At 47.3% G+C, this 27,407-nt stretch overlaps 1 protein-coding gene across 4 annotated transcripts in view; it reads left to right on the top strand.

Annotated features, from left to right (window-relative positions):
• The window catches only part of Cep250 (centrosomal protein 250), a 50,646-nt gene that overhangs the window by 18,195 nt on the left and 5,044 nt on the right, over positions 1 to 27,407 (top strand). For 3 of the 4 annotated variants that reach the window (XM_041670417.1, XM_041670416.1, XM_041670414.1), the window contains exons 13-28: positions 957 to 1,101; positions 2,240 to 2,386; positions 2,871 to 3,101; positions 4,464 to 4,657; positions 4,861 to 4,988; positions 5,072 to 5,241; positions 7,503 to 7,670; positions 8,061 to 8,195; positions 9,530 to 9,652; positions 11,483 to 11,616; positions 13,214 to 13,352; positions 14,063 to 14,405; positions 15,640 to 15,761; positions 20,567 to 20,687; positions 21,831 to 21,952; positions 22,778 to 25,378. In XM_041670417.1, the coding sequence (XP_041526351.1) occupies positions 957 to 1,101; positions 2,240 to 2,386; positions 2,871 to 3,101; positions 4,464 to 4,657; positions 4,861 to 4,988; positions 5,072 to 5,241; positions 7,503 to 7,670; positions 8,061 to 8,195; positions 9,530 to 9,652; positions 11,483 to 11,616; positions 13,214 to 13,352; positions 14,063 to 14,405; positions 15,640 to 15,761; positions 20,567 to 20,687; positions 21,831 to 21,952; positions 22,778 to 25,378 (5,023 nt within the window). Of the gene's footprint in view, positions 1 to 956; positions 1,102 to 2,239; positions 2,387 to 2,870; positions 3,102 to 4,463; positions 4,658 to 4,860; positions 4,989 to 5,071; positions 5,242 to 7,502; positions 7,671 to 8,060; positions 8,196 to 9,529; positions 9,653 to 11,482; positions 11,617 to 13,213; positions 13,353 to 14,062; positions 14,406 to 15,639; positions 15,762 to 20,566; positions 20,688 to 21,830; positions 21,953 to 22,777; positions 25,379 to 26,023; positions 26,132 to 27,407 lie in introns of those variants that run through there. The other variant, XM_041670418.1, reaches the window with a different exon arrangement.

Raw genomic sequence — 27,407 nt, 5'->3', positions numbered from 1 at the left:
CTCGAAGGTCTGCCAAAGGGTAGGGTCATGCCGCATGTTCTGCACTGAGGGCACAGCAGACAATCCACACAGATACATATGTGTTTAAAATGTGATCTATCCTGGGTAGTGGTGGCGCATGCGTTTAATCCCAGCACTCGGGAAGGAGAGACAAGTGGGTCTCTGTGACTTCAAGTCAAACTTGGTCTACAGAGTGAGTTCTAGGATAGGCTCCAATGCTACAGAGAAACCCTGTCTCAGAAACAACAACAAAAAAATGTAATCTATCTGACTCGATATATAGTTAGATAATCAAAAGTTAAAGCTGTTTAAAAAGATACCAGGGTATATTGGCTCACACTTACAATCCCAACACTTGGGAAGATTGCTCTGAGTTCAAAGCCAGCTTGGGCTGCAGAGCAAGACCCTGTCACAATAAACAACAAAAATCCCACCTATTTAAGAAGATGCACATAGGGAGGTCTCCATCTTTGCTCGTTCCATCCTCCTCTCCTGTCTTCTGTTGGTCACCGGTTCAGTTAATTTCGTGTTTGTCTTTTTTTTTTTTAATTTTTTTATGGTTTATTTAAGACATTGGTGTGAAGTGTCAGATCCCCTGGAACTGGATCTTCAGACAGTTGTGAGCTGCCATGTGGGTGCTGGGAATTGAACCCAGGACCTCTGGAAGAGCAGTCAGTGCTCTTAACCACTAAGTCATCTCTCCAGCCCCTCGTGTTGGTCTTTCCAGTCCACTTCGTGCAGATAGTCTGCTTCCTCTCACTTTTGTACGAAAGGCAGTACACTAACACTGCTATGCGCTTTGCTCTTCTCACCTGCTGTGTCATTGAGAGCTTTCCTTATTAGTTTTTAGAAGATAATTCCCCATTTTTTTAATAGAAAAAATAATTAGACTCCCATGTCCTGTTGGGACACAAACACTCCCATACACTCCGTAACTCCCTCTCCTTCCTTCTTAGTCAGGAGACGCTGGTGAGCATGGAAGCCAAACAGTCAGAATCACTCAGTGAGCTGATTACTCTTCGAGAAGCCCTGGAGTCAAGCCGCCTAGAAGGAGAGTTACTGAGGCAAGAGCGAGTGGAAGTGACTGCAGCCTTGGCCAGGGTATGTCGGCCTTCTCCCTTGGAAAGTCGTGTTCCCAGTAGAAGGGCTGGATGGCTCATTTTTCACCCTTCAGACTTCAAATCTTCATCTATTTCTCTTCAATCGCTAGTGTGCTTCTGGGTCCTCCCCCTCCCAACATGCCCTCTACATGACATTCAGTCAGTTTTGTCAATGTGGTTGTGAGTCTCTTAAAGTTGCCCTGTGCGGGCTGGAGGCGCATACTGCTCTTGCAGAGGACCTGAGTCCACTTCCCAGCATCCACATCAGGCGCTCACAGCTGCCTGTCACTCCAGGAGACTCTGATGTCCTCTTCTCAACGTCATGGACATAACACTCATATTTATACATTTATTCATTCACAAGAAAAGAGACACAGAGACATATATAAACATGATTTAAAAATATAAGTCTTTATCAGAGTGGTGGTGGTGCATGCCTTTAATCCCAGCACTCAGAAGGTAGAGACAGTTGGATCTCTGTGAGTTCGAGCCAGCCTGATCTGCAGAGCGAGTTCTAGGACAGGCTCCAAAGCTACACAGAGAAATCCTGTCTTGAAAAAACAACCAACCAAACAAACAAGCTAATTAATTAATTAAAAAATATGTATATATGTCTTTAAAAAAATCAATGGCTTCTCAACTCTAGTACCACATTCAACACCCTTTGACATCTGCTTCAACTATTTCTGGCCTACCTGCGCGAGCCCCCCACACTCCAGGTATCCTTTCTCTTGCACAAAGCATCAGCTGCACTCTCGGGTCACCTTCCTTCATGACTAATACACTGGATACACGTTTCCGTCACCTTGACTCCCAAGCACCATCTCCCTGTCACTGTTCTTTGTCCCAAGCATTTTCTGCTCTCCCAAACTGAATGAATGCCTCCTTTGAGTTCTCAGTTGTGCTTATACTTTCTGTACTGTCGTGACAATTGTAGTTTGCACAGCTTTCTGTGTTTCTGTGCTGTGAGTGCCTTTCTCGTGAATAGATGGATGGATGGATGAATGAATGAATACCTTGTTTAGAATGGAAGGGAAGAGGTGGATGATATTTTACAAATGAAAGCAGGTATTGGGAGTGTGTACGGTTTACTGTTCTGTGAAAACTGAAAGCAGAAAGTACTAACCCTTTTGTTTTAGGCAGAACAGTCCATTGCAGATCTGTCAGCTTCCGAGAACAGCCTGAAGGCGGAGGTAGCTGATCTTAGAGCTGCAGCTGCCAAGCTTGGGGCCTTAAATGAGGCTTTGGCTTTAGATAAAGTGGGACTGAACCAGCAGCTTCTCCAGGTGAGCAAAGATTTGATTCCAGGAGGGGCTGGGCCTTACCTGATGATTAGCCATTAGCCCAAGTGCCCCCAAATCACCTCTGTTGGTTAAAAATTTAACCTCTCATTTTAGTAGGGAAAACTTCTTGTTTCCCGTTCTCCTGAGACCCAGAAATGTCCTTATTCTGGGTGTTTTGTTTGTTTGTTGAGACCCTGTTTCATGCTACCAAGGCTGTTCTGATCCTCCATCACTTCCCAAGTGTGGGGATCACAGACCTGCACCGCTACCCGGTGTTACTCTGAATTTTTTGGAAGCAAGAGTTCGCCTTTTCAATCTTAATCCCAGCATCAGGCCCATATGGTGCCTAGAATATAAACACCAGATCAAATGGCTGGGTCTCCCCTTCTCTTAAAAGCACTCTGTGCAGAGCTGCAGAAGCGCGGGGGAGCGAACTGTACCCACTTAGCTTTGGTGTGCTGCACTCCCTTCTCTTTCTGGCCAGTAGTTGGAGCAGGAGAACCAGTCTGTGTGCGGCAGAGTGGAGGCGGCTGAGCACCTGAGAAGTGCTCTGCAGGTGGACCTGGCGGAGGCAGAAAGGCGCAGGGAAGCCCTGTGGGAGACGAAAACTCAGCTGCAGGCTCAGCTGCAGAAGGCGGAGGAGACAGGGGCTGAACTACAGGCAGAACTGAAGAGTGTCCGAGAAGAAAAGGAAGAACTTAAAGAGAAGTTAAGCGAGGTGAGAGGACATCGTATTGTCAATGTACTGTCCCCACAGTGTGAAACACGCTCACTGTCAGCAGAAGGAGTGACTTAGTGTGAGTGAGGTATCAGAGTCCTTCACTGATCCCCCACTCCCTATTCCTGCATGGTCTTCCCTATAGTCTTCATACTCGGTTCAAACATCTACAGCTCTCATGCTGTGATTATTTGTTTGCTGTCCTAAAGGCCAGCTCTATTGTTTACTTGTTTATTTATTTTCGTCTTTTGAGACAGTCTAACTCTGCAGTCCTTACTGGCCTGGAGCTCGTTATGTAGACCAGGCAGGTTGCAGTGTCCACCTGCCTCTGCCTCCTGAGTGCTAAGATTATTAGCTACCATGTCCAGCTAAGGCTGTGTCTCTCTGTCTTTTTCTTGGTTTGGTTTTTGGCCCTCCCTAGTGGGAAAGCATGCCAGCAGATGTCTATATGGTGGCCAGGGTTTGTGGCAGCTACTTGCTTGCATCTTAGCCACCAGGAGGCAGAGAAGGGGAAATGAAGTGTCTGCTGGGCTTTTTCCTGTTGCCCTTTTAATTGAGTCTGAGACTCCACCCATGGGATGGTGCCATCCATATTCAGGTGGTTTTCCCTCTATTAATGCCCTCACAGACACACCCAGTGGTGTATCTCCTAGGTGAGTCTATGGTGGTCACGCACTTATATTTCTGGGTCTTCAGTCAGTTGTGAGCTGCCATGTGGGTGCTGGGAATTGAACCCAGGGCCTCTGGAAGAGAAGTCAGTTCTCTTAACTACTGAGCCATCTCTCCAGCCCTCTCCTAGGTGATTCTAAATCACCAAACTGACAATGAAAGTTAATGATGACAGTCTTGCTTTTCCTACCAAACCTCTCATTGTCCTAATACTTGAACATAATCCTTTCTTAAGAGTCCCTTCTCAGGGGCTGGAGAGATGGCTCAGAGGTTAAGAGCATTGACTGCTCTGCCAGAGGTCCTGAGTTCAATTCCCAGCAACCACATGGTGGCTCACAACCATCTATAATGAGATCTGGTGCCCTCTTCTGGGGAATAGGTATGCATGCAGGCAGAACACTGTATACATAATAAACAAACAAATAAATAAATAACTTTAAAGAGTCCCTTCTCAGATATTAATCAGGTTCTTGGTGTATATATGGGTTCTGCTGTCCTCAGCACAGAGTCTCACTCATAGGAGAGCATCCTTTTTGCCCTAGGCCTCTTGATCAAGGAAATAAACAAACACCAGTTATTCCTGAGTCAGCAATGTTCAGTGCTGAGTCCAGAATCTTCAAAAACCCCTCGCGCTGACCTGATGGCAGCAGCCCTGGGGTTCTGCCTCACTCTGTAGCTCATCGTTTTCCTCAGGTACATCACCAGCAAGAAGCAGCTACAGCTCAGCTAGAGCAGCTGCATCAGGATGCAGAGCGACAGGAAGAAACACTTGCTAGAGCAGTCCTGGAGAAAGAGGCCCTCGTACGGGAGAGGGCAGCTCTTGAGGTGCGCCTGCAGGCTGTGGAGCGGGACCGACATGACCTCACTGAACAAGTTCTGGGGCTCAGGTAGGGTCCACACTTAGCTCAGGCAAGCACAGAGAGCGTTGCAAGGCTAAGCAGAGCTCCCTGTCCTAAGAGTATGAATTCTCAATGAGCTGTAGACATGCAGTTGCCCCCATAACTTCTTGTAGCCTGTCCTGCTCCAGTCCCTCCTAAGAAAGGGTAAGGGGCTTGATGGGTTAGAACTCTTCCTAATTCCCAAATCTCAGGTCAGCCAAGGAACAGCTGGAGAGCAATCTTTTTGAAGCCCAACAGCAAAATTCTGTCATCGAGGTCACCAAGGGTCAATTGGAGATCCAGATTCAAACTATTACTCAAGCCAAGGAAGTCATTCAAGGTGAGAGCCCACTGGGATGGAGAGTATTGTTAGGTAAACAGAGTGGGGCAGAGGCTCAGAGGTGGTCTTGCCTGGCATCCTAGGGGAAGTGAAGTGCCTGAAACTGGAACTGGATGCCGAGAGGAGCCGGGCAGAGCAGGAGCGGGATGCAGTAGCCAGGCAGCTGGCCCAAGCTGAACAAGAGGGGCAGGCCGCTCTGGAGCGACAGAAGGTGGCCCATGAGGAGGAGGTGAACAGGCTCCAAGAGAAATGGGTAGGTGACGGACGTGGTTGGGGATAGGAGAGGCAGACGTGGCCCCCCTTCAGTGAGTCTGCCCTCTGATGTCTCTTGGTCCAGTTACTACTGCTTAGAAGAATGAAATTTGATCACCAAAGTATAAAATCCAGTTTTAGAATCCTCAATCCCAGAATACCTGTCTCTGTCTCTACTTCAGCGTCTCTTTTCTGAGACAGGGTACCTCCTCGTGGCCTAGTGGGCCTCAGACTTGAACAACTTCTAGCTATTAAGTAAATTAACATGAAAAATACTAAGACTGGTTCTTGGCATAGTGTGAGCCCTGTATCTATCTGTCTGTCTGTCTGTCTGTCTCTCTCTCTCTCTCTCTCTCTCTCTATGTGTGTTGCTTGTTTGTTTGATTGGTATGTATAAAGAATTAAGCGTGGACCATGGAAGTAGCCATAGCAGAGCCCAACTATAATCCCAGCTTTCAGAAGACAGGAGGCTTGTGGGTTTGTGGGTTCAAGGCTATCTGTGTTACCAAGGGATACCCTTTTTCAAAATGCAAAGAAACTTCCAGAAGTGATGGAGCACTCCTTTAATCCTAGCACTGGGGAGGCAGAGGCAGGTGGATCTCTGAGTTTGAGGCCAGCCTGGTTACAGAGTGAGTTCCAGGACAGGATTGCCTAGTGAGTCCCGCTCTAAAACTTTATTTAAGTTTGGGCTGGAGAGATGGCTCAGAGGTTAAGATCTCTGCTGCTCTTCCAGAGGTCCTGAGTTCAATTCTCAGCAACCACATGGTGGCTCACAACCACGTATAGTGAGATCTGGTGCCCTGTTATGGCATAAAGGCAGGACACTGTATACATAAACAATAAATCTTTAAGAAAATTATAATTTAAATTTAAAAAAAAGTTGTAAGAGAGCAATCTTCCTTTTAATCATCAGGAAGATTGTAAAGCCAGACAGTCAGAAGCGGGGATTATCTAAGTGTGGAAAGGAAAAGAGAAGGGACCACCATGACAGTTAGTCCTTCCAGGGAAACTGAGGCCATTAGCTCGTGAGAGGTTTATAATATCTTTTACTTTGGAGTTTTTAGTGGGTATTATGCTTGGTTCTTAGTAGAGGAACCTTGTAGACACTGTTCAACAATTGTTTTCAAGGCACATAATTCTAGAAGTGGGCGAACTTTTGCCTGCCATTTGCTAGCAAACCCGCCTTAAAGTCAAGGCGCTAGAGAGGTTCCTAGCACCCACTTCAGGTGATTCACAGTTGTCTGAAAGCCAGCTCTAGAGGTCCTAAAGCCTTCCCCGGCCCCTGCGCACACACACTTACATGGCATGCGTACACACAGAAAAATAAATACTTAAAGGCAAGTAACCAATAGTCAAAAGCCATATGTGGTACTTAGAGCATGTCTGTAATCCAGAACCCAGGAGGCAGTTCCTGTTCTTCAGTGGACCCATGTTTGGTTCCCAGCACCTACAAGATCAAGCCAGTTAAAAATCCCAGCGTGGAGGAGGTTGGGGCTCCTAAGGCCAAACTTCCAGCTTAGGGATTACTAGCACTTGATGGCTTTGAAAGTTGGTTCTCCTTCCAGTGTGGATTCTGAGGGTGGGACTCGAGTCCTCAAGCGGATGCAGCCAGTTCTTTTACTTTCTGAGCCATCTTGCTGTCCCAGAATGTGGCACTTTGAATAGCAAAATATTCTGGTCATAGTCTAACCAGCAGTGATAGACTACTGCTTCCTGTTTTGACATCACAGAATGGAGCAAATAGCTTAATTTTGTTCTAGGTTTTTTTAAGCATTTGTTACCATTAAAATTCATCTTTCATATATGTTTGCAGTTGGCTTTCTGAACCCAAATGTAAGGTTTGTCATTTACGATGGTTCTGTGATTGATATTCTATACTACTGTTCTACTTTTTTTGTTTTTGTTTAGTTTTTTTGAGAACAGGAATTATTTGTGTAACAGCCTGACTATCCTGGAACGCACTATGTAGACCAAGCTGACCTCGAACTCACGGAGTTCCACCTACCTCTGCCTCCTGAATGCTGGGATTAAAGGCGTGCGCCACCACTGTCTGGCCTATACATCATTTTTTAAAACACAAATCTCACTTGACCCTTGAGTTTTAGTGAGACTGATAAGGCAGGGATCACCAAGCCTCCCTTCAGAAATGTTCAGCTGTCCCTAAGTCACATGAGGCAGTGCAGAGATTTGAACTCCAAACAAGCTCTCCTGCCTCCTCTGCTCACCCTCTGCTTCTAACTGTGGCTTCCTTCACATGGTCAGGAGAAAGAGCGCTCCTTGCTTCAGCAGGAGTTGGATAAGACCCTGGAGACCCTAGAGAGGGAGAGAACAGAGCTGGAAGCGAGGCTGAGAGAGCAACAGACAGAAACCGAAGCTCTCCACGCCCAGAGGGAAGAGGAGCGAACCCAGGCTGACAGCGCCCTGTACCAAGTAAGCAGCTGGACTATTAGGATTGCCACCTGTGATTTCCCCAGTCTTCCCACTTTCCCGTTCCTAACAGCAGGCTTCAGCGGGGCTTCCTGAAGAGAGTGTAGCTACTGCTGCGCTGCTCATGAGTGGGCTAGTAGTAGTTAGCTGCAGCAGGCAGTATGTCATACTTCCTGAGGGAGGGCCAGCGTTTACCACATCCTGTGTGCTTGCAAACCAGTGGCAATCTTGGCACTTCCTGGTTCTATGTAAATGGTCTTAGACTTTCCTTTGCTCTGAGCCCCCATCCTATTTGTTGGAAGAACTTGGAACAGGTGTGATAGGCTTATGGCCTCCCAGGTCAGCATGATAATCCGGAGCCTTGAAACCCTTGCCCTTCCTGCCTGTCCACAGATGCAGCTGGAAACAGAGAAGGAGAGAGTGTCCCTCCTGGAGACGCTGCTGCAGACCCAGAAGGAGCTGGCAGATGCTACTCAGCAGTTGGAGAGGCTGAGGCAGGACATGAAGGTTCAGAAGTTACAGGAGCAGGTATGGAAGGTGTTCCTGGGTCTGGTCCTTCTGCCTCCTCCTAAACGCCAGGATTACGGGTGTGAACCACAAAACCCAGTTTTACGTATTGTTTAGGATCAAACCTCAGGGCTTACTAGGAGGAGGCGGTTTTAGTTGTTTTTTTTTTGTTGTTGTTCTGTGTATATGTGTATATGCGTGTGCATATGGCATGACATGCATGTAGGAGTTGGTTCCTTCCTTCCACCATATAGGACCCTGGCATTGACCTCAGGCTATTGCACTTGGCAGCAAGCACCTGTACCCACTGAGGGTAGTTTTTGAAGGACACAATATGCACATGATTTCACTGTCATAGGGCCCTGTAATAGACAGAAAGGGGCTTGGGAAATTCAAGGACAAAAAGATGTGCATGGCTCTAGTGGACAAACTTGGGGATAGTACAGGAGAGAGGGGAGGGGATGAGAGGGGCCTCTCTAGCCATAGCAGGAGCTCGGGTTTTGTTTTGAGGCCAGTGGAAAACTGGTGACTGGTATTTTAAGAGCAGGGAGAACACGTGATATTTTTTTTTTTAAGATTTATTTATTTTTATGTTATGTGTATGAGTGCTGTACTTGCATGTATGTATATATATACCATGTGCATGCCTGGTACTTGCAGAGGCCAGAAGAGAATGTCAGATCCCCTGTAACTGGAGTTACAGACAGTTAAGAGCCTCCATGTGGGTACTGGGAATTGAACCTAGGTATTCTACAAGAGAAAAGTACTCTTAACCAGTGACCATTTCTCCAATCCCCATGATACATCATTTTATATATTTCTATATACATATTTAAGTATTTATTCTTTTATTATCATTATCTTTCTGTAGTTCTGGGGATCAAGCCTGGAGCCTTGTACATGTTAGGCAAATGTTCAGCTACTAAATTACAATGCCAGCCTAGAATATATTTTTGAGGCATGGTCTCTGTATTATGTATCTGCCACCTGCCTCTGCCTCTCTAGTGCTGGCATTAAAGGCATGTGCCACCATGCCTAGTCAGGATATCTTTTAATACAGTACTTGACTAAATGGAAGTATGTGCACGCATGTATGCAATTAAATGGAAGGAGGGGTTTGTTTAGGAGGCTGTTAGGGGGTCTGGGTTAGTGTCAGTCACAAACTTGGGCTGAGCCCATACAGTCATGTGGAAGGAGAAATAGGGTGTGAAAATAGAGGGGGAAACTATGAATTGCTAGTTCCTGCCTCAGCTTTGCCAACTCAATAGGAGCGAACGGTGTTCATACACCGCAGATCTGGGGAGCCAGCTCCTGTGGAAGCTTTTCTGCACTCACTGAACCTTTCTCCTTTGCAGGAGACCACCAGCATGCTGCAGACCCAGCTCCAGGGAGCAAAGCAGGAGCTGAAGGAGGCTGCCCAGCAGCACAGGGAGGAGTGTGCCGCCTTCCAGAAGGACAGGGTAGATCTGCAGAAGCAGGTCTGTCCTTTCTACCTGCCCCACAGCCCTTCCCAGCACAGTCAACCCCTGCAGGTCAAGGACAGGCTACAGAAATAAGTGCAAGAGTTGAAGGGTGTTCAGAGCTGAGCATATGCCTCTCAGAGTTCTGGGATTGTATTATTAGCACTCCTTATCCACAGATTCTACCAACGGCCAACTGAAAATATTGGGAGGACATTGTACTGTAAATATACAGACCTTTTCTTATTCACTAAGTAATGTTTACATAGTGTTTACATTGCATTAGGTACTGTTTACATTGTATTCAATATGATAAGTAATATGGAGATTATTTAAAATATATAGGAGAATGTGAATAGGTTATAATCAAACACTATATAGTTTAATCCCAGCACTTAAGAGGTTGAGGCAGGAGAACTGTTGAGTTTGAAGTCAACCCAAACTGCATCGTGGGTCTCTGTCTCTAAAACAAGAACAGGCTAGGAAGCTGACTCAGTTGATTTGATATAGTGCCTGCCGCATGTACATAGGGGTCTGAGTTCAGATTCCCAGCCCCCATGTGAAAAGCTGGGTGCAGTGGCATGTGCTGAAAATACTGGGACTGAAGAGGCAGAGACAGGGTTCCCTGGAGTCCACCTACCATCAGGTTTAGGAAGAGGAAAACCCTGCCTCTAAAAAGAAGGGTGGGAATGATAGAGGAAGACTCACATTAACCTCTACCTCCATACACACACACATTTGCACATATGCACACGCGCACACACACACACACACACACACACACACACACACACCATATTTACAGAGCAAAGATACCGCTATATTTAATGGTTTATATAAACTTCTGCAAACTTGGATATCCAGAGGAGATGTCACAGGATACTGGGACCACTGTTATCTTTGGAGTGACCATAAGCAGACTTCTTAAGACAAGCCAGTGTCAGCTGTCCTTCCTGTCCTCACCTAAACCTGTATTACCACATGACTTTTGCTTCTCAGAGTCCAATAGCAGAGGATGTTCTGAGTTTTTATTTTTAAAAAAAGTATGTGTGTGTGTGTACGGTCACTGTGGTCTTGCCCATCACTTTGCCTTTTGGTATAGTTGTGTTCAGCCAAGATTCTTATTTGTGTCTGCATTTATATAGCATTTATAAGGCTGTGGAGACCAATAGGCTGAAGGGTCTGGGAGAAGAGAATGATTAAGAACGGGGTATGAGCCGGGCGGTGGTGGCGCATGCCTTTAATCCCAGCACTTGGGAGGCAGAGGCAGGCGGATCTCTGTGAGTTCGAGACCAGCCTGGTCTACAAGAGCTAGTTCCAGGACAGGCTCCAAAACCACAGAGAAACCCTGTCTTGAAAAACAAAACAAAACAAAAAAAAAAAAAAAAGAACGGGGTATGAAGCCAGCTTTTGGTGGCACCTTTGATCCCAGCACTCAGGAGGCAGAGGCAGGTGGATCTCTGAGTTTCAGGACGGCCTGATCTACAGAGCAAGTTCCAGGACAGCCAGACTATAAAGAGAAATCCTGTCTTTTTTTTTAAAAAAAAAAAAAAAAAAAAAAGGAAAGGAAAAGAATGGTGTGTGTGTGCATGCGTGCAGTTAGATAGTTCAGAACTATTGTCTACCAATTGTCTACTGACCTCCACTAGCATATCGTAGCATGTGTTTGAGTGTTTGCATACACAGTAAATGTTAAAAGAAAACAAGGTAGTGTAGGGACCAGTGAAATCTCCGGAATGTGGAGACAGGCCTCTGACTGGTGTAGGAGCCTAAAGCCCTAGGTGGAATCGTCTTCCCACCTGGCTCCCTGAGCTTTGCCATCTCAGCCTCTTGCTCATAACCTTCCAGGTAGAGGACTTGAAGTCTCAGCTGGTAACCCAGGATGACTCCCACAGACTGGTGAGACAGGAGATTCAAGAGAAGGTGAAAGAAGCTCAGGAGTGTAGTCGGATTCAGAAGGAACTGGAGAAAGAAAAAGCCAGGTAGGCTGGAAAGCCAGAGGGGTGGCTTGCCTTCCACACGGTGGTCACAGTGGCATTGGCTCTTCTGCACAAGGTTCCCTCCCCATGCCTCACTCTGGCTACACTTGGAGCCGTCGAGAGTGGACATGGTCTCTGCTTTAAATCTTACGCTTGTTTTATTTCATACATGTTTAGAGAAGACCTTTTATACACCATTGTCTATGACAATGTGGACCCTACCCCAATAGAAGTTATGTTCTATGGGGAAATTTTTAATCGAATAATTTTTTAAATAAGTTGTTACAGATTATTACATATGGTATGGAGGAAAGAGATAAGGTGCTACTAGAAAGAGAGAGAAAATTGCTTTAGAAAGGTATATGGAAAAAATCTTTCCCTGGAAATTTCATTTGAACTAAATGTGAAACCAGACATGGTGATGCACAGCTTTATCCACACAGGAGGCAGAGGCAGGCAGATCTCTGAGGCTGGCCACGGGTACAAAGTGAGTACTAGGACACCCTGAGCTACACAGAGAAACCCTATCTTAAAAAACAACAAAAAATTTTAAAAAATAAAAATAAATTGAATACTAGGGTTGGCGAGAAGGTTCAGCTGGTAAGGATGCTTGCTGCCAAGCCTGTGACCTGAGTCTGGTCTACAGGAGCCACACGATGGAAAGAGAGGACCCGCTCCTGAGAGTTGTCCTTTGACCTCCATATGCCCCCTCAACACACACAGTAAATAAACAAACAGAATGCTAAACAATGAAACAGAGCCACCCCTGCAATCAAAGAGAGTTCTGTTCAGGAAGAGCAGAAGGCCTGAGGCAAACACAAGCATTCAGTGTTTGGTGAAGCCACAGTGTGGTATGACCACGTTTGCTAAAGTCCATGGGAAGGAGCTTGTAGGCTACATTTAGCAAGAAACTGTAAGGATTTCAAGTAAGGAAACCAACATAGTCAGACTTCCAATGTGTTGGAAGAGACTGAAATGGCCTGAAACATGGAGCGGCATGAGCCCATTCAGAATGGGAAGCAGCATACACTCGGTGCCCCAGGGATCCGAGAAGGAAGGGATGATCTCTTTAATAGTGACAACTGTGTCCTAAAAACAAGTCAGGAGGCTGGTGTAGGTGTCCAAATGAGAGTTGGCAAGAAAGCAGAAGGGAAGGGAAGAAGAGAAGAGCTTAAGAAACATTATGGGGTTAATCCAATTATATACAGTTATAGATTGGATGTGGGTAGGATGAAGAGGAAACTGGAATGGTCATGGCTTCCATGCTGTGACTGTAAATGAAAGAGCCATTCCTAGAGCCAGGGGACAGAGAGAGATGATTGGGTCGGGGATTGAAAGCACAGAGGGATGGGAACATAGTGAATTTGAAATATGTGCATATATTTATCAGATATATATTTGAAATATGTGTATAATTTATCAGAGAAGAGTAAATTTGAGTGAAATGAGTCCTCATTTGTATGAAGTTCCTAGGAGCCCTTAGAGCCCTTAGTAGGTGTTAACTAGACAGTTTTTACTGACCCTCCGGTGAGCACTGCTGTTTGTGTTTAACAAGCCATGCCCATGCTCTCACCCCTACCTCTCTAACCTGTGTTTTCAGCCTGGCGCTGTCGCTGGTGGAAAAGGAAGGAAGGCTCCTGGTTTTACAAGAAGCCGACTCTGTTCGACAGCAGGAGCTAAGTTCCCTGCGCCAGGACATACAGGAGGCCCAGGAAGGGCAGAGAGAGCTCAGTGTACAGGTACCCCACTGAGCCCTGCTCTTAGAGGGGCTGGTTTTTTTTTTTTTTTTTTGTCCTAAGAACGGGATAGGCTAGGGACCTCAGCGTCCCCACCAGTAGGGGAAAAGTGAGGCTGGGCAGGCCAGTTGGGAACCTGACCCTACAGATAGATGAGCTATGTCCTCTGTGGGGAACCTGACATCTTGAACAGAACGTTCCCAGAATACCCAAGTGGGCCGAATTCTTGCACAATCACTTGCAAATGTGCTTTATCTGGCTGGCAAAATACAACAGGGGGGACTTGGAGGGCATCAGCAAATACCCCACCCAGATCGGGTAAACACCAGCAAGATGACTTCCATTCTCAATTTGCTCACTGAGACCCAAACCTGAGCCTGGAGGAGAGATGGAATTGGGAAGGAGAGAGAAGGGACTCGGGTCTGCCATCATGCAGTCTGACTAGCCCGTGCTGAGGTCTCAGCGCAGAGTTATAATCACTGCAGGGGCTGGCATATCTGTTTTCCTGGGAACATGGCCAGGGCCTGTTAGTATAGCCTGAGCCCTTGTGTCGAGTGTTGGTCACCCCCAGTTGTCAGAACTACTCATTTCAGGGCCCTTGCTACCTGCCGCAGAGCTGGGCCCAATGGACTCCTCCCTATCCGGGGTCAAGTGCGGGAGGATTGAGGAAAGGGTGCCACTTGCTTGCTCAGGGAGTCTACTTCCTCTGGCAGGTGGGACTACTGAGGCAGGAGGTGAAGGAAAAGGAGGCAAACTTTGTAGCCCGGGAAGCACAGCTGCTGGAGGAGCTGGAGGCCTCACGCATCACAGAGCAGCAGCTGCGTTCTTCTTTGTGGGCCCAGGAGGCCAAGGCAACCCAACTGCAGCTGCAGCTGCACAGTACTGAGAGCCAGCTGGAGGTACTGGCTGCAGAACGGCAGCCAGAGAAGCAGGCCCAGGCCCAGCTGGCTAGCCTCTACTCTGTTCTGCAGCAGACCCTGGGGTCTGCATGTGAGGGCCGGCCTGAGCTGAGTGGCGGGGGCGACTCTGCTCCTTCACTGTGGGGCCCTGAGAAAGGTGAGGAAGCCAGATGACAGCTAAGTCTTGTGGGCCGAAGCCCGGGGAAGGGAAGGGAATGTAGTTCCTCTTGTAAAATAGCATCAAGGTTAAGGTGGCAAATGCTGCAGCTGCTTCCAGGTAGCCTGAATCCCGGTCTGTCTGGTAGCAGGCAAACCATTTAACCTGACTGAACTTGATTTTCCTTGACTATAAAATGGAAGTGTTAAAAGTCCTACCTTAGAATTTTTTTTTTTTTTTTCGAGACAGGGTTTCTCTGTGGCTTTGGAGCCTGTCCTGGAACTAGCTCTGTAGACCAGGCTGGTCTCGAACTCACAGAGATCCGCCTGCCTCTGCCTCCCAAGTGCTGGGATTAAAGGCGTGCGCCACCACCGCCCGGCTAGGATTATAAACATAAAGAGCTAGGCCAAATGTGGGGTGCCTGCCTGGAACCCTAGCACTCAGGGCTCTGTAGGATTCTAAGTGCTCCCAGCCTGAGCTCCGTAGTGAGTTGCTGGGTGTCATGGTGCCTGCTCAGGTGGGGGTTGGAATAGGAGGATTAAGAGTGCAGAGTCATCCTCAAGTACTTAGTAAATTTCAGGCCAGCCTGGGCTCCATAAATCCTGTCTTTAAAACATGATAGAAGGGCTGGAGAGATGGCTCAGAGGTTAGGAGCATTGCCTGCTCTTCCAAAGATACTGCATTCAATTCCCAGCAACCACATGGTGGCTCACAACCATCTGTAATGAGGTCTGGTGCCCTCTTCTGGCCTGCAGCCATACACACAGACAGAATATTGTATACATAATAAATAAATAAATATTTTTTTAAAAAAAAACATGATAGAAAATTTTCAGCTTGCACTTGAAAGCATAGCGGCCAACAGCCAGCATTATCTAACACAGCAGTTCTCGGCCTGTGGGGGTTGAATGACCTTTCACTAGGGTCAAATACCAGACATCCTGCATATCAGATATTTACATCACAGTTCATAACAGTAGTAAAATTATAGTTATGAAGTAGCAACGAAACAATTGTATGGTTGGGGTCACCACGAGATGAAGAGCTGTATTAAATGGTCGCAGCATCAGGAAGGTTGAGAACCACTGGGCTAATGGAAAGTGTACGAACGAACCACCAAAAGGGATGCTTTGGAGAGAGGGGAGCCAGCAGGAAGGCCAAGGCCCTGTCTGGAGAGGGACAACTGCCTCTTATTGTGGCAGCCAGGTGAGAAGTATTTTCCTCTTTTCCTCAGATCAGAATGGAGCCAGGAGACTCTTTAAGAGAGGGCCCCTCCTGACCGCCCTGTCAGCCGAGGCTGTAGCATTGGCTCTCGAGAAGCTTCATCAAGACCTGTGGAAGGCTCAGCAGGCCCGGGTATGTCCTCGGATTTCCTCCTTCCTTTTCTTGACTTTCCCCGCGATGCTCAAAACAGACTGGTAACATGGAGGAAGATGGGTCAAAGGGTGCTGCTCATCCTGAGCTCTGCCTCTGTCACTCTGTGGGTTGCTTACTGCCTGACAGACGTAACTGAAGCATCTGGGTTTCTGGAGCCTTGTTTTCCCTTGGAAAGTGGGTGGATGATGCTTCCCTTCCCCTGCTGCCTCTGCCCTCACACAGCACTCCACACCCCACTGCTGGGAGTAGGGGTCTTAAAGGAGCCCTATGCACTGTAAACCCTTCAACACAACACATGGGTTTTATTTTGTATCATTTCTCTGTAGCAATAAGGGTGGCAGGGCTGCGTCCCCCACACCCGGCCGCCCACATGGCTAGCTTATGCCCAAAATAACAACACACAAACTGTATTCATTTAAACACTGCTTGGCCCATTCTCTTCTAGGCTAATTCTCACATATTAATTTAGCCCATTTCTAATCATCTGTGTATGGCACCCCAAGGTGCGCTTACCAGGAAGATTCTAGCCTAGTCCATCCTGGGTTGGAGCTTCATCCCGGGAGCGGGGCATGGCATCTCTCTCTGAAGCGTCTGCTCCTGAGAGAGCTGTGTAGTCTGACCTCACTTCCTCTTCCTCCCAGCATTCTGTTCTGTCTACTCCTCCCACCTATCTTTCAATCAATAAAATGGGCCAAGGCAGTTCCTTTATTAGCCAATGACCTTCCTCCATCATTTCCCCTTTTTTGGTTTAAACCAAAAAAAAAAAAAAAGGCTTTAACTTTAACATAGCAAAATTACGTATAACAAAACAGTTATCAAGTAAAAGTTACAATAATCTTTATCATAACTAAGGAAAACTATAACTATAACTAACTATTCTTAACTCCATCAAAGACTCCAGAAAGATACACTACTACCTAAGCAAACAAGAAAAAAGCAACTTGGGCTGGAGAGATGGCTCAGTGGTTAAGAGCATTGCCTGCTCTTCCAAAGGTCCTGAGTTCAATTCCCGGCAACCACATGGTGGCTCACAACCATCTGTAAAGAGGTCTGGTGCCCTCTTCTGGCCTGCAGACATACACACAGACAGAATATTGTATACTTAATAAATAAATAAATAAATATTTAAAAAAAAAAAAAGAAAAGAAAAAAGCAACTTTTAAAACTCTAGAAATGACAGAGACATCTCGCTGCCTGGACAGTCACCCAAAGTTCCTCTGTATCGTTGGGGCATCCATCTTCAGCCTTCGGGCCCATGGTATCCAGCAGACATTTCCATAAAGCAGGAAAATTCAAAGTCAGTTTAGTCACTATCTGTTGTGTCCTGCAGAATGTCTCGCAGACTCTTTCATGAATCAGGAACCCGGAAAGATCATCTCACCTTAGGCAAGTTCAGTAGTCCTCTCTCTGCGGGTTCTCTGTGTCCAGTTTATGCAGTAGTCCAGGCAAGAGCAGTTTCTTGCCCAAATGGCTATCAAACTCTATAAGGTGCCTCTTCGATGCCCATCTTCCTCTTGAAGTACATTGGTGCTGCCAGGAGCAGAGTGTCTCATTGTCATGAAAAGTCCTCAGTTATTAAAACATTAAATGTCCTATTCTGTAATCTTTGAAAGACATGAAGAATGTCTATCTAAAATATATCTCTGTATATCTAGAAAATCTAATTAACATGACTACAAGCTTTACTATTATCGATGGTTATCCATTAACAACCTATATTTCTTAATTATACAGTACATATTTAAATGAACTACACAATCACAATACCTTAATCAAAATCAGAAACACTTATACATAACAAAATTGACCTTAAATCTCTATCAATAAAGCAAAATCTATACTAATACAAATTATTCATATCTATATCATATCCCCCTTTAAATGTAAAAGAACGTTTATAAACCATATTTGGGAACATGGGCGCAGTTTTTTCTCTCCAAACTGCTTCCTGCTGAATGGGGGCGTCGTTAATTAGGTCTTTCACGGTATAACCTGTGTGCTAGTTTCATCTCAGTTGGCAGTTGAGCGAAGCAATTTTTTGAAGGTGTTCACACCAACCCTTCAGGAGGGCGTGGTCCATCATACCAAATCGGAATAGAAGAAATGAACAGCGTCTCATCCTCTGTGAAAACAAAATAAGAAACTCCTTTCCAAAGTATCATATCCTTAGATCCAAATTCAAAATATCTATGTTGGATTAGTTCAGCAGCATTTATAAATAAATATCTTTTAGCATCTGTTTCTCCTTCCTCAGCATTTAAACAATTCAAAGAGAGCATAATAGCATACAGTATCAAAATTCTCTGTCTATTTTCCATCTTTGTACAGCTTTGTTTTAACCTCTATTTTGTTTATTTTTACTTTTAACTTTTTGCTTTTTGAGACAGGTTCTCTGTATCTTTGACCTGAAGTAACTCTGTAGACCAGGCTGTCTTTGAACTCTCAGAGATCCGCCTGTCTCTGCCTCCCAGGCATTCGGGATTAAAGGTGTACACTACTACACCTTGTACTCACAGAGAACTGTTTGTCTCTGCCTTCTAGGCACTGGGATTAAAGGCGTGTGCTACCACACGCAACAACTCTCTTTCTTTTTTTGTTTTTTACTTTAAGAACTTCAACTTTTAGTCTGCATATATTTTTAACACACTGTAAACCATTTAAAAATTTTCTTTGTCTTTGAATCTCTCTTTACTGTATATCTCTCTTTTTCTGACCACAAGAGCCTTTAATTTACCAAGCAGTATCAGTAGGATTAAAGGCGTGGCTTTGCCAGCTAGATCCAGTCCATTCCTTAGCTTTCCAGCCTCATGGCTGAGGTACCGGCTGTAGGCATGTTTACTGCAACAACTCTATGGCATTTCAAGGTCCCTGCCAGCAAGTGAGCTACAACAGACAACACTCAAGTCCTCTCTCGGTAGCCGGCCCTCCTGCCTCAAACAGTCAGTTTGCCCTGGCAGGATGGCCCAGAAAGCCGGCATTTTTAAACGGCGCAGCTTTTTTCCTGCTACGGCTGAAAACCGAAAAGCATGCGTTCAGCTTTTCGTCAACACCGTTTAAGTGTTTCGTGGCAGGACCTCTTAATGAGCTGCAGGCTTTGCAGCTAAAGCTGAGTCAGGAAGCCTCTCTTAGATGAGGCACTTGCTTGCCTCTGGCAAGCAGAGTAGACCCGAGAACACAGCGAGTCTAGTTGCCATCAAACAAATTGTAGCACTTTACTCCAAATGCTCTATTCAAAAGCTCTGTCTCCTGTAGGAGCCAGACAGAGATCGCAATGGCGGCACAGCCCCAGGAAGTCGCGCTTTAAAATGACACAGCATTTTTTCTGCTACTGTTGCCGAATCAGGAAATCTCTCTACAGCATGCCACCAACAAACAGCAAAAATCTGTGTTAAACTCTCTCTCCCTTATTTTTAAGCCTTCTCAGGTTTTTTAAGTGGGTTTAGTCCATCACATTGGGCGTCAAAATGTAGCAATAAGGGTGGCAGGGCTGCGTCCCCCACACCCGGCCGCCCACATGGCTAGCTTATGCCCAAAATAACAACACACAAACTGTATTCATTTAAACACTGCTTGGCCCATTCTCTTCTAGGCTAATTCTCACATATTAATTTAGCCCATTTCTAATCATCTGTGTATGGCACCCCAAGGTGCGCTTACCAGGAAGATTCTAGCCTAGTCCATCCTGGGTCGGAGCTTCATCCCGGGAGCGGGGCATGGCGTCTCTCTCTGAGGCATCTGCTCCTGAGAGAGCTGTGTAGTCTGACCTCACTTCCTCTTCCTCCCAGCGTTCTGTTCTGTCTACTCCTCCCACCTATCTTTCAATTAATAAAATGGGCCAAGGCAGTTCCTTTATTAGCCAATGACCTTCCTCCATCATTTCTCGTCCAAGAATTTATGCATAGTACCAAGTCCTCTGAGAAGTCAGGTAAGCTGGGAGCATTGGAATTTGAAGTCAATGTTTACAAGAACATTCTAGACATAAGACTGAGCTAACTCCACCTCACTGTGCCTGCTAGTCAGTACTGAGAACTACCTGTGCACCAGCCACTCAGAGCTGCTGATACAGAATGTAAAGACCCAGCCCGCCTTCAAGAAGCCCTCCATGGGGAGCCCAGGCTTCACTCTGCCATGGAGCCAACAGAAGGACTGGCTCAGACATGGCTAGAGCATGTCAGGGGAGAGGTGACCGTGTTCTGAACTGTGAGGAGTTCCTAAGAGAGAAGGAGTGGCTGGAATAGGACACTGAGCAGTTACTTCAAAAGAAATAATTCAGGTGGGGTGGCAGAGGCCTGTGGTCCCAGCATTTGGGAGGCTGAGGCAGGAGGATGATCAGGCATTCAAGACAAGCCTAGACTTTGTGGTCACTTTAAGACCAGCCTGGGCTACGTGAGACTGTCTGAAATAATGACAAAACATAGGCCCAGGGGGTGCCCCTCAGGTTCACTCCGCCTTCAGGGGACTAAATAAATGCAGAAGGGTTTTGAGCAGTGGTTCTCAACCTGTGGGTCACAACCTTTTTGGGTGTTGAACGACCCTTTCACAGGGGTCAGATAGCAGATATTTATGTTACAATTCATAACAGTAGCAAAATTACAGTTATGAAGTAGCAACAAAATAATTTTATGGTTGGGGATCACCGTAACAAGAGGAACCATATTTAAGGGTCACAGTTTAGCAAGCTTAAGAACTGGTTTAGAGAGTAGGGTCATGGTGGCAGAGACTGCAGAGTATAGACAGTTTGAGCTCTACAGAGCAGGAGCTCAACCCCACCCTTCCTTTCCCAGGATGACCTGAGGGACCAGATCCTGAAGCTGACACAGCACCTGGCTGATACGGAGGCCCAGAAGAGCCAGGCCCACTCAGAGTTGCAGGAGCTGAAAAGACAGCTCTCACAGAGCCGGGAAGGTGAGATGCTCAGGGCAGCAGCATGACAGGAGGCAAGAGCAGGTGGTGACAGGGACAGGAGACTAGCTAAGGCACCTGTGAGGGGCGGTGAGCTTCTTCAACTCTAGTTCCCCTTTGCTTGGCCTTTGTGGGCATTCTGGAAAAAGGAGTTAGAAGGAACAGATCTGGGAATCTGATAGAAGTTGCTGCTTCGGCCGCTGTTAGTCTCTGCAGGGAGTTGTTTTTGGTTTTGCTTTTTAGTTTTTAAAATTACATTTATTGTGTGGTGTGCCATGGCACACTTGGAGGTCAGAGGGCAATTTATGGAAACCAGCTCTCTTCTACCTCACAGATTCCCCAGGCATCCTGCCCAAGTAGTCAGGTATAGTAGTGAGAACTTTTCCCTTCTGAGCCATCTCAGCCCATGCAAAGATTTTTTTTCTTTTCAAGCACAAAATCCTGGTGACCCTGGGCCGGAACTATCAGACCATAAAATTGTGTTTCTCATCATTTATCCATGTTTCTTATTTTTATCATTTCCCACTATGCCCTCAAAATTAGCCTTTGAGGACTAAAGGATTATTGTGAGAATAATTTACGTACTGTGAGAAAGGCCAGGCAGGGGAATCAGGAAGAACATGCTGTCCTGTCCCTCTGCCACAGACTTGGAGGGGTGGGTACCACCTGGAAAGGAAAGGAGCCTCAAGACTGTTCCCTCTTGACGTCCTATTGCAGAAGGAAATAGCTGAGCCTTTTTAGGGTTCTCTGAGGTCTGTACACACCACTGACCTGGGGTGTCTTCAGACTCAAACGCCTCTAGGAACCACCTACAAACTCATATGATTTGGGATTAGAAGTGGCCTTTGCTGTCATGACCACTGCCTCTCGTATCTAGAGAATGGATCTGAGGATCCCTGGGTGTTGAGGATAGGAAGTGTAGGACGGTTGGCAGGCCGTGCTGTGCCAGGGCTCACGGCTGACACGGTGCGAGGCTGGAAGCAGCTGCTGATAGACAGGCAAAGGCACAGGACACTGGGTGTCATTTTTTTCTCCTTGGCCGTGTTCCCCTGGGCTTCTGATCGCTGTCCTCCATCTGGTCTACACCCTTGTGTTCTCCCACCTGCGCCCATGCACCTGACTCCAGCACCTCTGCTCTTTTCAAAGAGAAATCCAAGTGGGAAGGGAAACAGAGCTCCCTGGAGTCTGAGCTGAGAGACCTGCACGAGACTGTGGCATCCTTACAGAGTCGCCTGCGGCAGGCAGAGCTGCAGAAAATGGAAGCTCAGGTAAAGTGCTGACCTGGGGAAGAGTGCCTCAGGAGTTGTGTTTAGAGTTCACAATCCTGCCTCTCAGACCCACCTTGGCCTGTGCTCACATGCCTGGCTTCCTTCAGCAAATCTCAAGGTTCCCTGACGCCTCCCACCTTCCCATTATGAAGATCATAGTGACCTTCATCTAATTACTTTTTCTGAATCAAGATTAGACTCTTTTTTTTTAAAATATTTATTTATTTATTATGTATATAATATTCTGTCTACATGTATGCCTGCAGACCAGAAGAGGGCACCAGACCTCACTACAGATGGTTGTGCGCCACCATGTGGTTGCTGGGAATTGAACTCAGGACCTTCGGAAGAGCAGGCAATACTCTTAACCACTGAGCCATCGCTCCAGCTCCAAGATTAGACTCTTATTCCTATTCCTTGCTCTGGAAGATCAGGGTCTAGAAAGCCTCTTTGCACCAAGCTATCTCCCCTGGACACAAAGGAGCCCTGAAAGATGGTAGGGACACTCCTGTATAGGATCTGCTTAAGTGGAACACATCACTTCAGTCCTTGCTAAGACCTGGTCACTGATGGTGCCATAAAATAAAAGGCCAATATCAGAGTGACAGTATCAAAAAAATAATCTTGGCCAGGCAGTGGTGGCACACATCTTTAATCTCTGCACAGATGCAAGCACATAGGCAGGCAGATCTCTGAGTTCGAGGCCAGCCTGGTCTGCAAAATGAGTTCCAGGATAGCCAGGCCTACACTGAGAAACCCTGTCTCAAAAGACCAAAATAAAAAGGAAATCATCTTGTCTTAAAGCATTTTGCCTCTTGTTTCCAGAATGAACAAGAGTTGCTTCAGGCGTCCAAGGAGAAGCTGACTGCCCAGGTTGAACATCTGCAAACATGTGTCGCAGAAGCCCGGGCTCAGGCAAGTGCAGCCGGTGTCCTGGAAGAAGATCTGCGAACGGCTCGCTCAGCACTGAAACTGAAAAACGAGGAGGTCGAGAGTGAGCGGGAGAGAGTCCAGGCTTTGCAAGAGCAGGGCGAGCTAAAAGTGGCCCAGGGGAAGGCTTTGCAGGAGAATCTAGCCCTGCTGGCCCAGACTCTGTCTAACAGAGAACGGGAGGTGGAGACGTTGCAGGCTGAGATCCAGGACTTGGAGAAGCAGCGGGAAATGCAGAAGGCAGCTCTGGAGCTGCTCTCCCTGGACCTGAAGCAGCGAAGTCAAGAGGTAGACCTGCAACAAGAACAGATTCAGGAGCTGGAGAAGTGCAGGTCTGTGTTAGAACACCTGCCCATGGCTGTCCAGGAGCGGGAGCAGAAGCTGTGCCTGCAGCGGGACCAGATCAGAGAACTGGAGAAAGACCGGGAGACCCAGAGGGGTGTCTTGGAACATCATCTCCTGGAACTGGAGAAGAAGGCTCAAGTGATTGAGTCCCAGAGGGGGCAGATCCAGGATCTGAAAAAGCAGCTGGTGACACTGGAATGCCTGGCCCTGGAACTGGAGGAAAGCCACCACAAAGTGGAGGGCCAGCAGCAAGTGATTGCGGAGCTGGAGGACCAGAGGGAAATGCAGAGGGTGGCTCTAACCCACCTTACCCTGGACCTGGAAGAAAAGAGCCAGGAGCTGCAGGCACAAAGCACCAAGCTCCATGATCTGGAGAACCACGGCACTCATCTGGCGAGAGAGCTGCAGGAGAGGGACCAGGAGGTGAAGGCTCAGCGCCAGCAGATTAAGGAACTGCAGAAACAGAAAGAGCAACTGACTCAAGACCTAGAGAGGAAGGGCCAGGAGCTGATGCTGCAGAAGGAGAGGATCCAGGTTCTGGAAGATCAGAGGACGCTGCAGACCAAGATCTTGGAGGAGGACCTGGAACAAATCAAGCATTCCTTGAGAGAGCGCGGGCAGGAGCTGGCCTCCCAGCGGCAGCTGATGCACGAGCGGGCAGACAATGGGAAGAGCCCTAGTAAAGCCCAGCGTGGGAGCCTGGAGCACTTGAAGCTGATTCTACGTGATAAGGAGAAGGAGGTTGAGTGCCAGCACGAGCGCATCCAGGAACTGCAGGAACACACCGGCCAGCTGGAGCAGCAGCTCCAAGGCCTGCACAGGAAGATGGGCGAGACTAGCCTGCTCCTGACCCATCGAGAACAGGAGATAGCGAGCCTGCAGCGGCACCTCCAGGAAGCCAAGGACCAAGGGGAGCTGAAAGAGCAGGCACTTCATGGTCAGCTGGAGGAGGCCCAGAGAGCTCTGACCCAGAAGGACCAAGAACTGGAGGCCCTTCGGCAAGAACAGCAGCAGACCCGGGATCAGGAGGAAAGCATGAAGCAAAGGGCAAGTGCTCTGCAGGCGTCGCTGGAGCAGGCCCAGGTGACACTGAAGGAGCGCCAGGGGGAGCTCGACGATCACAGGGAACAGGTGCAAAGGCTCCAGGAAGAGCTGGCAGCGGAGGGACGGCAGGTGCGGGCCCTGGAGGAGGTGCTGGGAGACCTAAGGGCTGAGTCTCTGGAGCACGAGAAAGCTGTGCTGGCCCTTCAACAGCGATGTGCTGAACAGGCACAGGAGCATGAGGCCGAAGCCAGGACCCTGCAGGACAGCTGGCTGCAGGCCCAGGCCACACTTACAGAACAAGAACAAGAGCTAGCAGCTCTGCGAGCAGAAAATCAGTATTCCCGTCATCAGGAGGAGGCTGCCTGGGGCCAGGCAGAAGCTCTGCAAGAGGCCCTCAGCAAGACCCAGGCTGCCCTGCAGGACAAAGAGCAGAGTCTCCTTGAGCAGGCTGAATTGAGCTGCACTCTGGAGGCCAGCACTACCACCTTGCAAGCTACCCTGGACACCTGCCAGGCACGTGCCCGGCAGCTGGAGGAGGCCCTGAGGAAGCGAGAAGGTGAGATCCAGGCCCAGGCTTTCCAACACCAAGAGGTTATGCAGCAGCTCCAACAGGCCCTTTCCCAGAAGGAAGAAGAGCTGAGGCAGCAGGAGGAGCAGGGGCAGCTGCTGGAAAAGGCTCTGGCCCAGAGAAGTCAAGAAAATGGGATCCAAGAGAAGCAAGGTCTGGAACGAGAAAGAGAAGAGGAGGCAGGGGACATTGTGGAAAGCCTAAGGGAACTACAGCTGACTCTAGCCCAAAAGGAAGAAGAAATTTTGATGCTGAGGGAGGCCCAGCAAAGGCAGAGTCTGGACGCTTCTTCCCCAAGCCTCAGAGCCTTCCCAGCAGAGAAGCCAGCTTCACTATCGCCCCCAACGCAACAGGAGCTGGAGCGGCTGCAGAATGCCCTGAGGCAGACAGAAGCGAGGGAGATCGAATGGAGGGAGAAGGCTCAGAACTTGGCACTGTCCCTGGCCCAGAGCAAGGCCAGCATCAGCAGTCTGCAGGAGATAGCCATGTTCCTACAAACCTCTGTCCTAGAGAGGGAGTCAGAACAGCAACGGCTACAGGTGAGTCACTGTGTGGAGAGACAGGCAGGGGGCAGAGTTTGTTAGCTGATTGCCTGCCTGTGGTACCTCAGACTGTGAGAAGGAGGTGGTGAGCCCTTCTATACCTCAGCTGGCAGAACAGATGAGCGACTGTAATCAGTGAGGACCATGCCGGATAGAGGAATTTCAGTGTGCTCTGAGCATGCTTCAGGGACACCCAGGCTTCCCAAGGGTGGCACCAAATGGCTTTCTGGTAAAAGTGGTGTTTAAGGTTAAGTTGGAAGGAACTGGAAGGGAACTAGCCAGGAACAGTGCAGGAGCAGCCCACGAAGATGAAGAAAAGTGGGACTGAGGACGGTGAACTCGGTTTGAAAGTAGAGCGAGGCACCGAGGGGACACAGGGACATTCAGCAGGCAGCTCAGTGAAGGGCCTGTAGGTCAGAGTGAGATGAGCGCCTGCAGAGTGTGGAGCTGGGCCTGTGATAGGAAGGGGTGAACTTGAAAGTAGGTGGTTGATTACAGACAGTGCTTCTCAACCTGTGGGTCCAGACCCCTTTGAGATCAAACAACCCTTTCACAGGGTTGCCCTAGACCATCAGAAATATCAGTGTTATGATTCATAAAATTATAGTTTTGAAGTAGCAATAAATCAATTTATTGTTGCAGGTCACCATATGAGGAACAGTCTTTTTTTTTTTTTATTGAGCTCTATATTTTTCTCTGCTCCCCTCCCTGCCTCTCCCTTCCCCCCTTCAGCCCTCCCGCAAGGTCCCCATGCTCCCAATTTACTCAGGAGATCTTGTCTTTTTCTACTTTCTACTTCCCATGTAGATTAGATCTATGTAGTGTCCGCATTGTTGTCTAAGTTCTCTGGGATTGTGGTTTGTAGGCTGGCTTTCTTTGCTTTATATTTAAAAACCACCTATGAGTGAGTACATGTGATAATTGTCTTTCTGTGTCTGGGTTACCTCACTTAAAATAATGTTTTCTAGCTCCATCCATTTTCCTGCAAAATTCAAGATGTCATTTTTTTCTTCTGTGTAGTACTTCATTGTGTAAATGTACCACATTTTCCTTATCCATTCTTCATGAAGATCTTTAGCCATTCTGTAGGCTGTCGTTTTGTCTTGTTGATCGTGTCCTTTGCTTTACAGAAGCTTCTCAGTTTCAGTAGGTCCCATTTATTGTTTCTCTCAGTGTTTGTGCTGCTGGGGTTCTATTTAGGAAGTGGTCTCCTGTGCCACTGTATTCAAGTGTACTTCCCACTTTCTCTTCTATAAGGTTCAATGTGGGTGGCTTTATGTTGAGGTCTTTGATCCATTTGGACTTGAGTTTTGTGCATGGTGATAGATATGGGTCTATTTTCATTCTTCTGCATGTTGATATCCAGTTATGCCAGCACCACTTGTTAAATATGCTTTCTCTTTTCCATTTGATATTTTTTTGCTTCTTTATCAAAGATCAGGTGTTCGAAAATGTGTGGATTGATATCTGGGTCTTCTATTTGGTTCCATTGGTTCTCCTGTCTGTTCTTATGCCAGTACCAGGCTGTTTTCAGTGCTGTAGCTCTGTAGTAGAGTTTGAAGTCATGGATTGTGATGCCTCCAGAAGTTCTTTTATTGTTCAGGATTGTTTTGGCTATCCTAGGTTTTTCGCTTTTCCATATGAAGTTGAGTACCATTCTTTCGAGGTCTTTGAAGAATTTTGCTGGGATTTTAATGGGCATTGTGTTGGATCTGTAGATTGCTTTTGGTTAAGATTGGCTTTTTGTTGTTGTTTGTTTGTTTGTTTTTGTTTTTCAAGACAGGTTTCTCTGTGTTGCTTTGTTGCTTGTCCTGGAACTAGCTCTTGTAGACCAGGCTGGCCTCGACCTCACAGAGCTCCGTCTACCTCTGCCTTCTGAGGGCTGGGGCTGAAGGTGTGGGCTCCCACTGCCTGGCTGTTGTTGTTAATGTGTTTGTACATATTTGTATGAGTGTGTGCTATGTGAATGTGCTATAGGTGGGTGTGTGTATGTGTAGGAGTGTGTGTGTGTGTAGGAGTGTGTGTG

This window comes from Microtus oregoni, unplaced genomic scaffold (assembly GCF_018167655.1).
Source record: "Microtus oregoni isolate MIOR12 unplaced genomic scaffold, Mior012 000020F_ref0000438, whole genome shotgun sequence".
Taxonomy (NCBI): domain Eukaryota; kingdom Metazoa; phylum Chordata; class Mammalia; order Rodentia; family Cricetidae; genus Microtus; species Microtus oregoni.
This window is presented reverse-complemented; position numbering and strand designations above follow the sequence as displayed.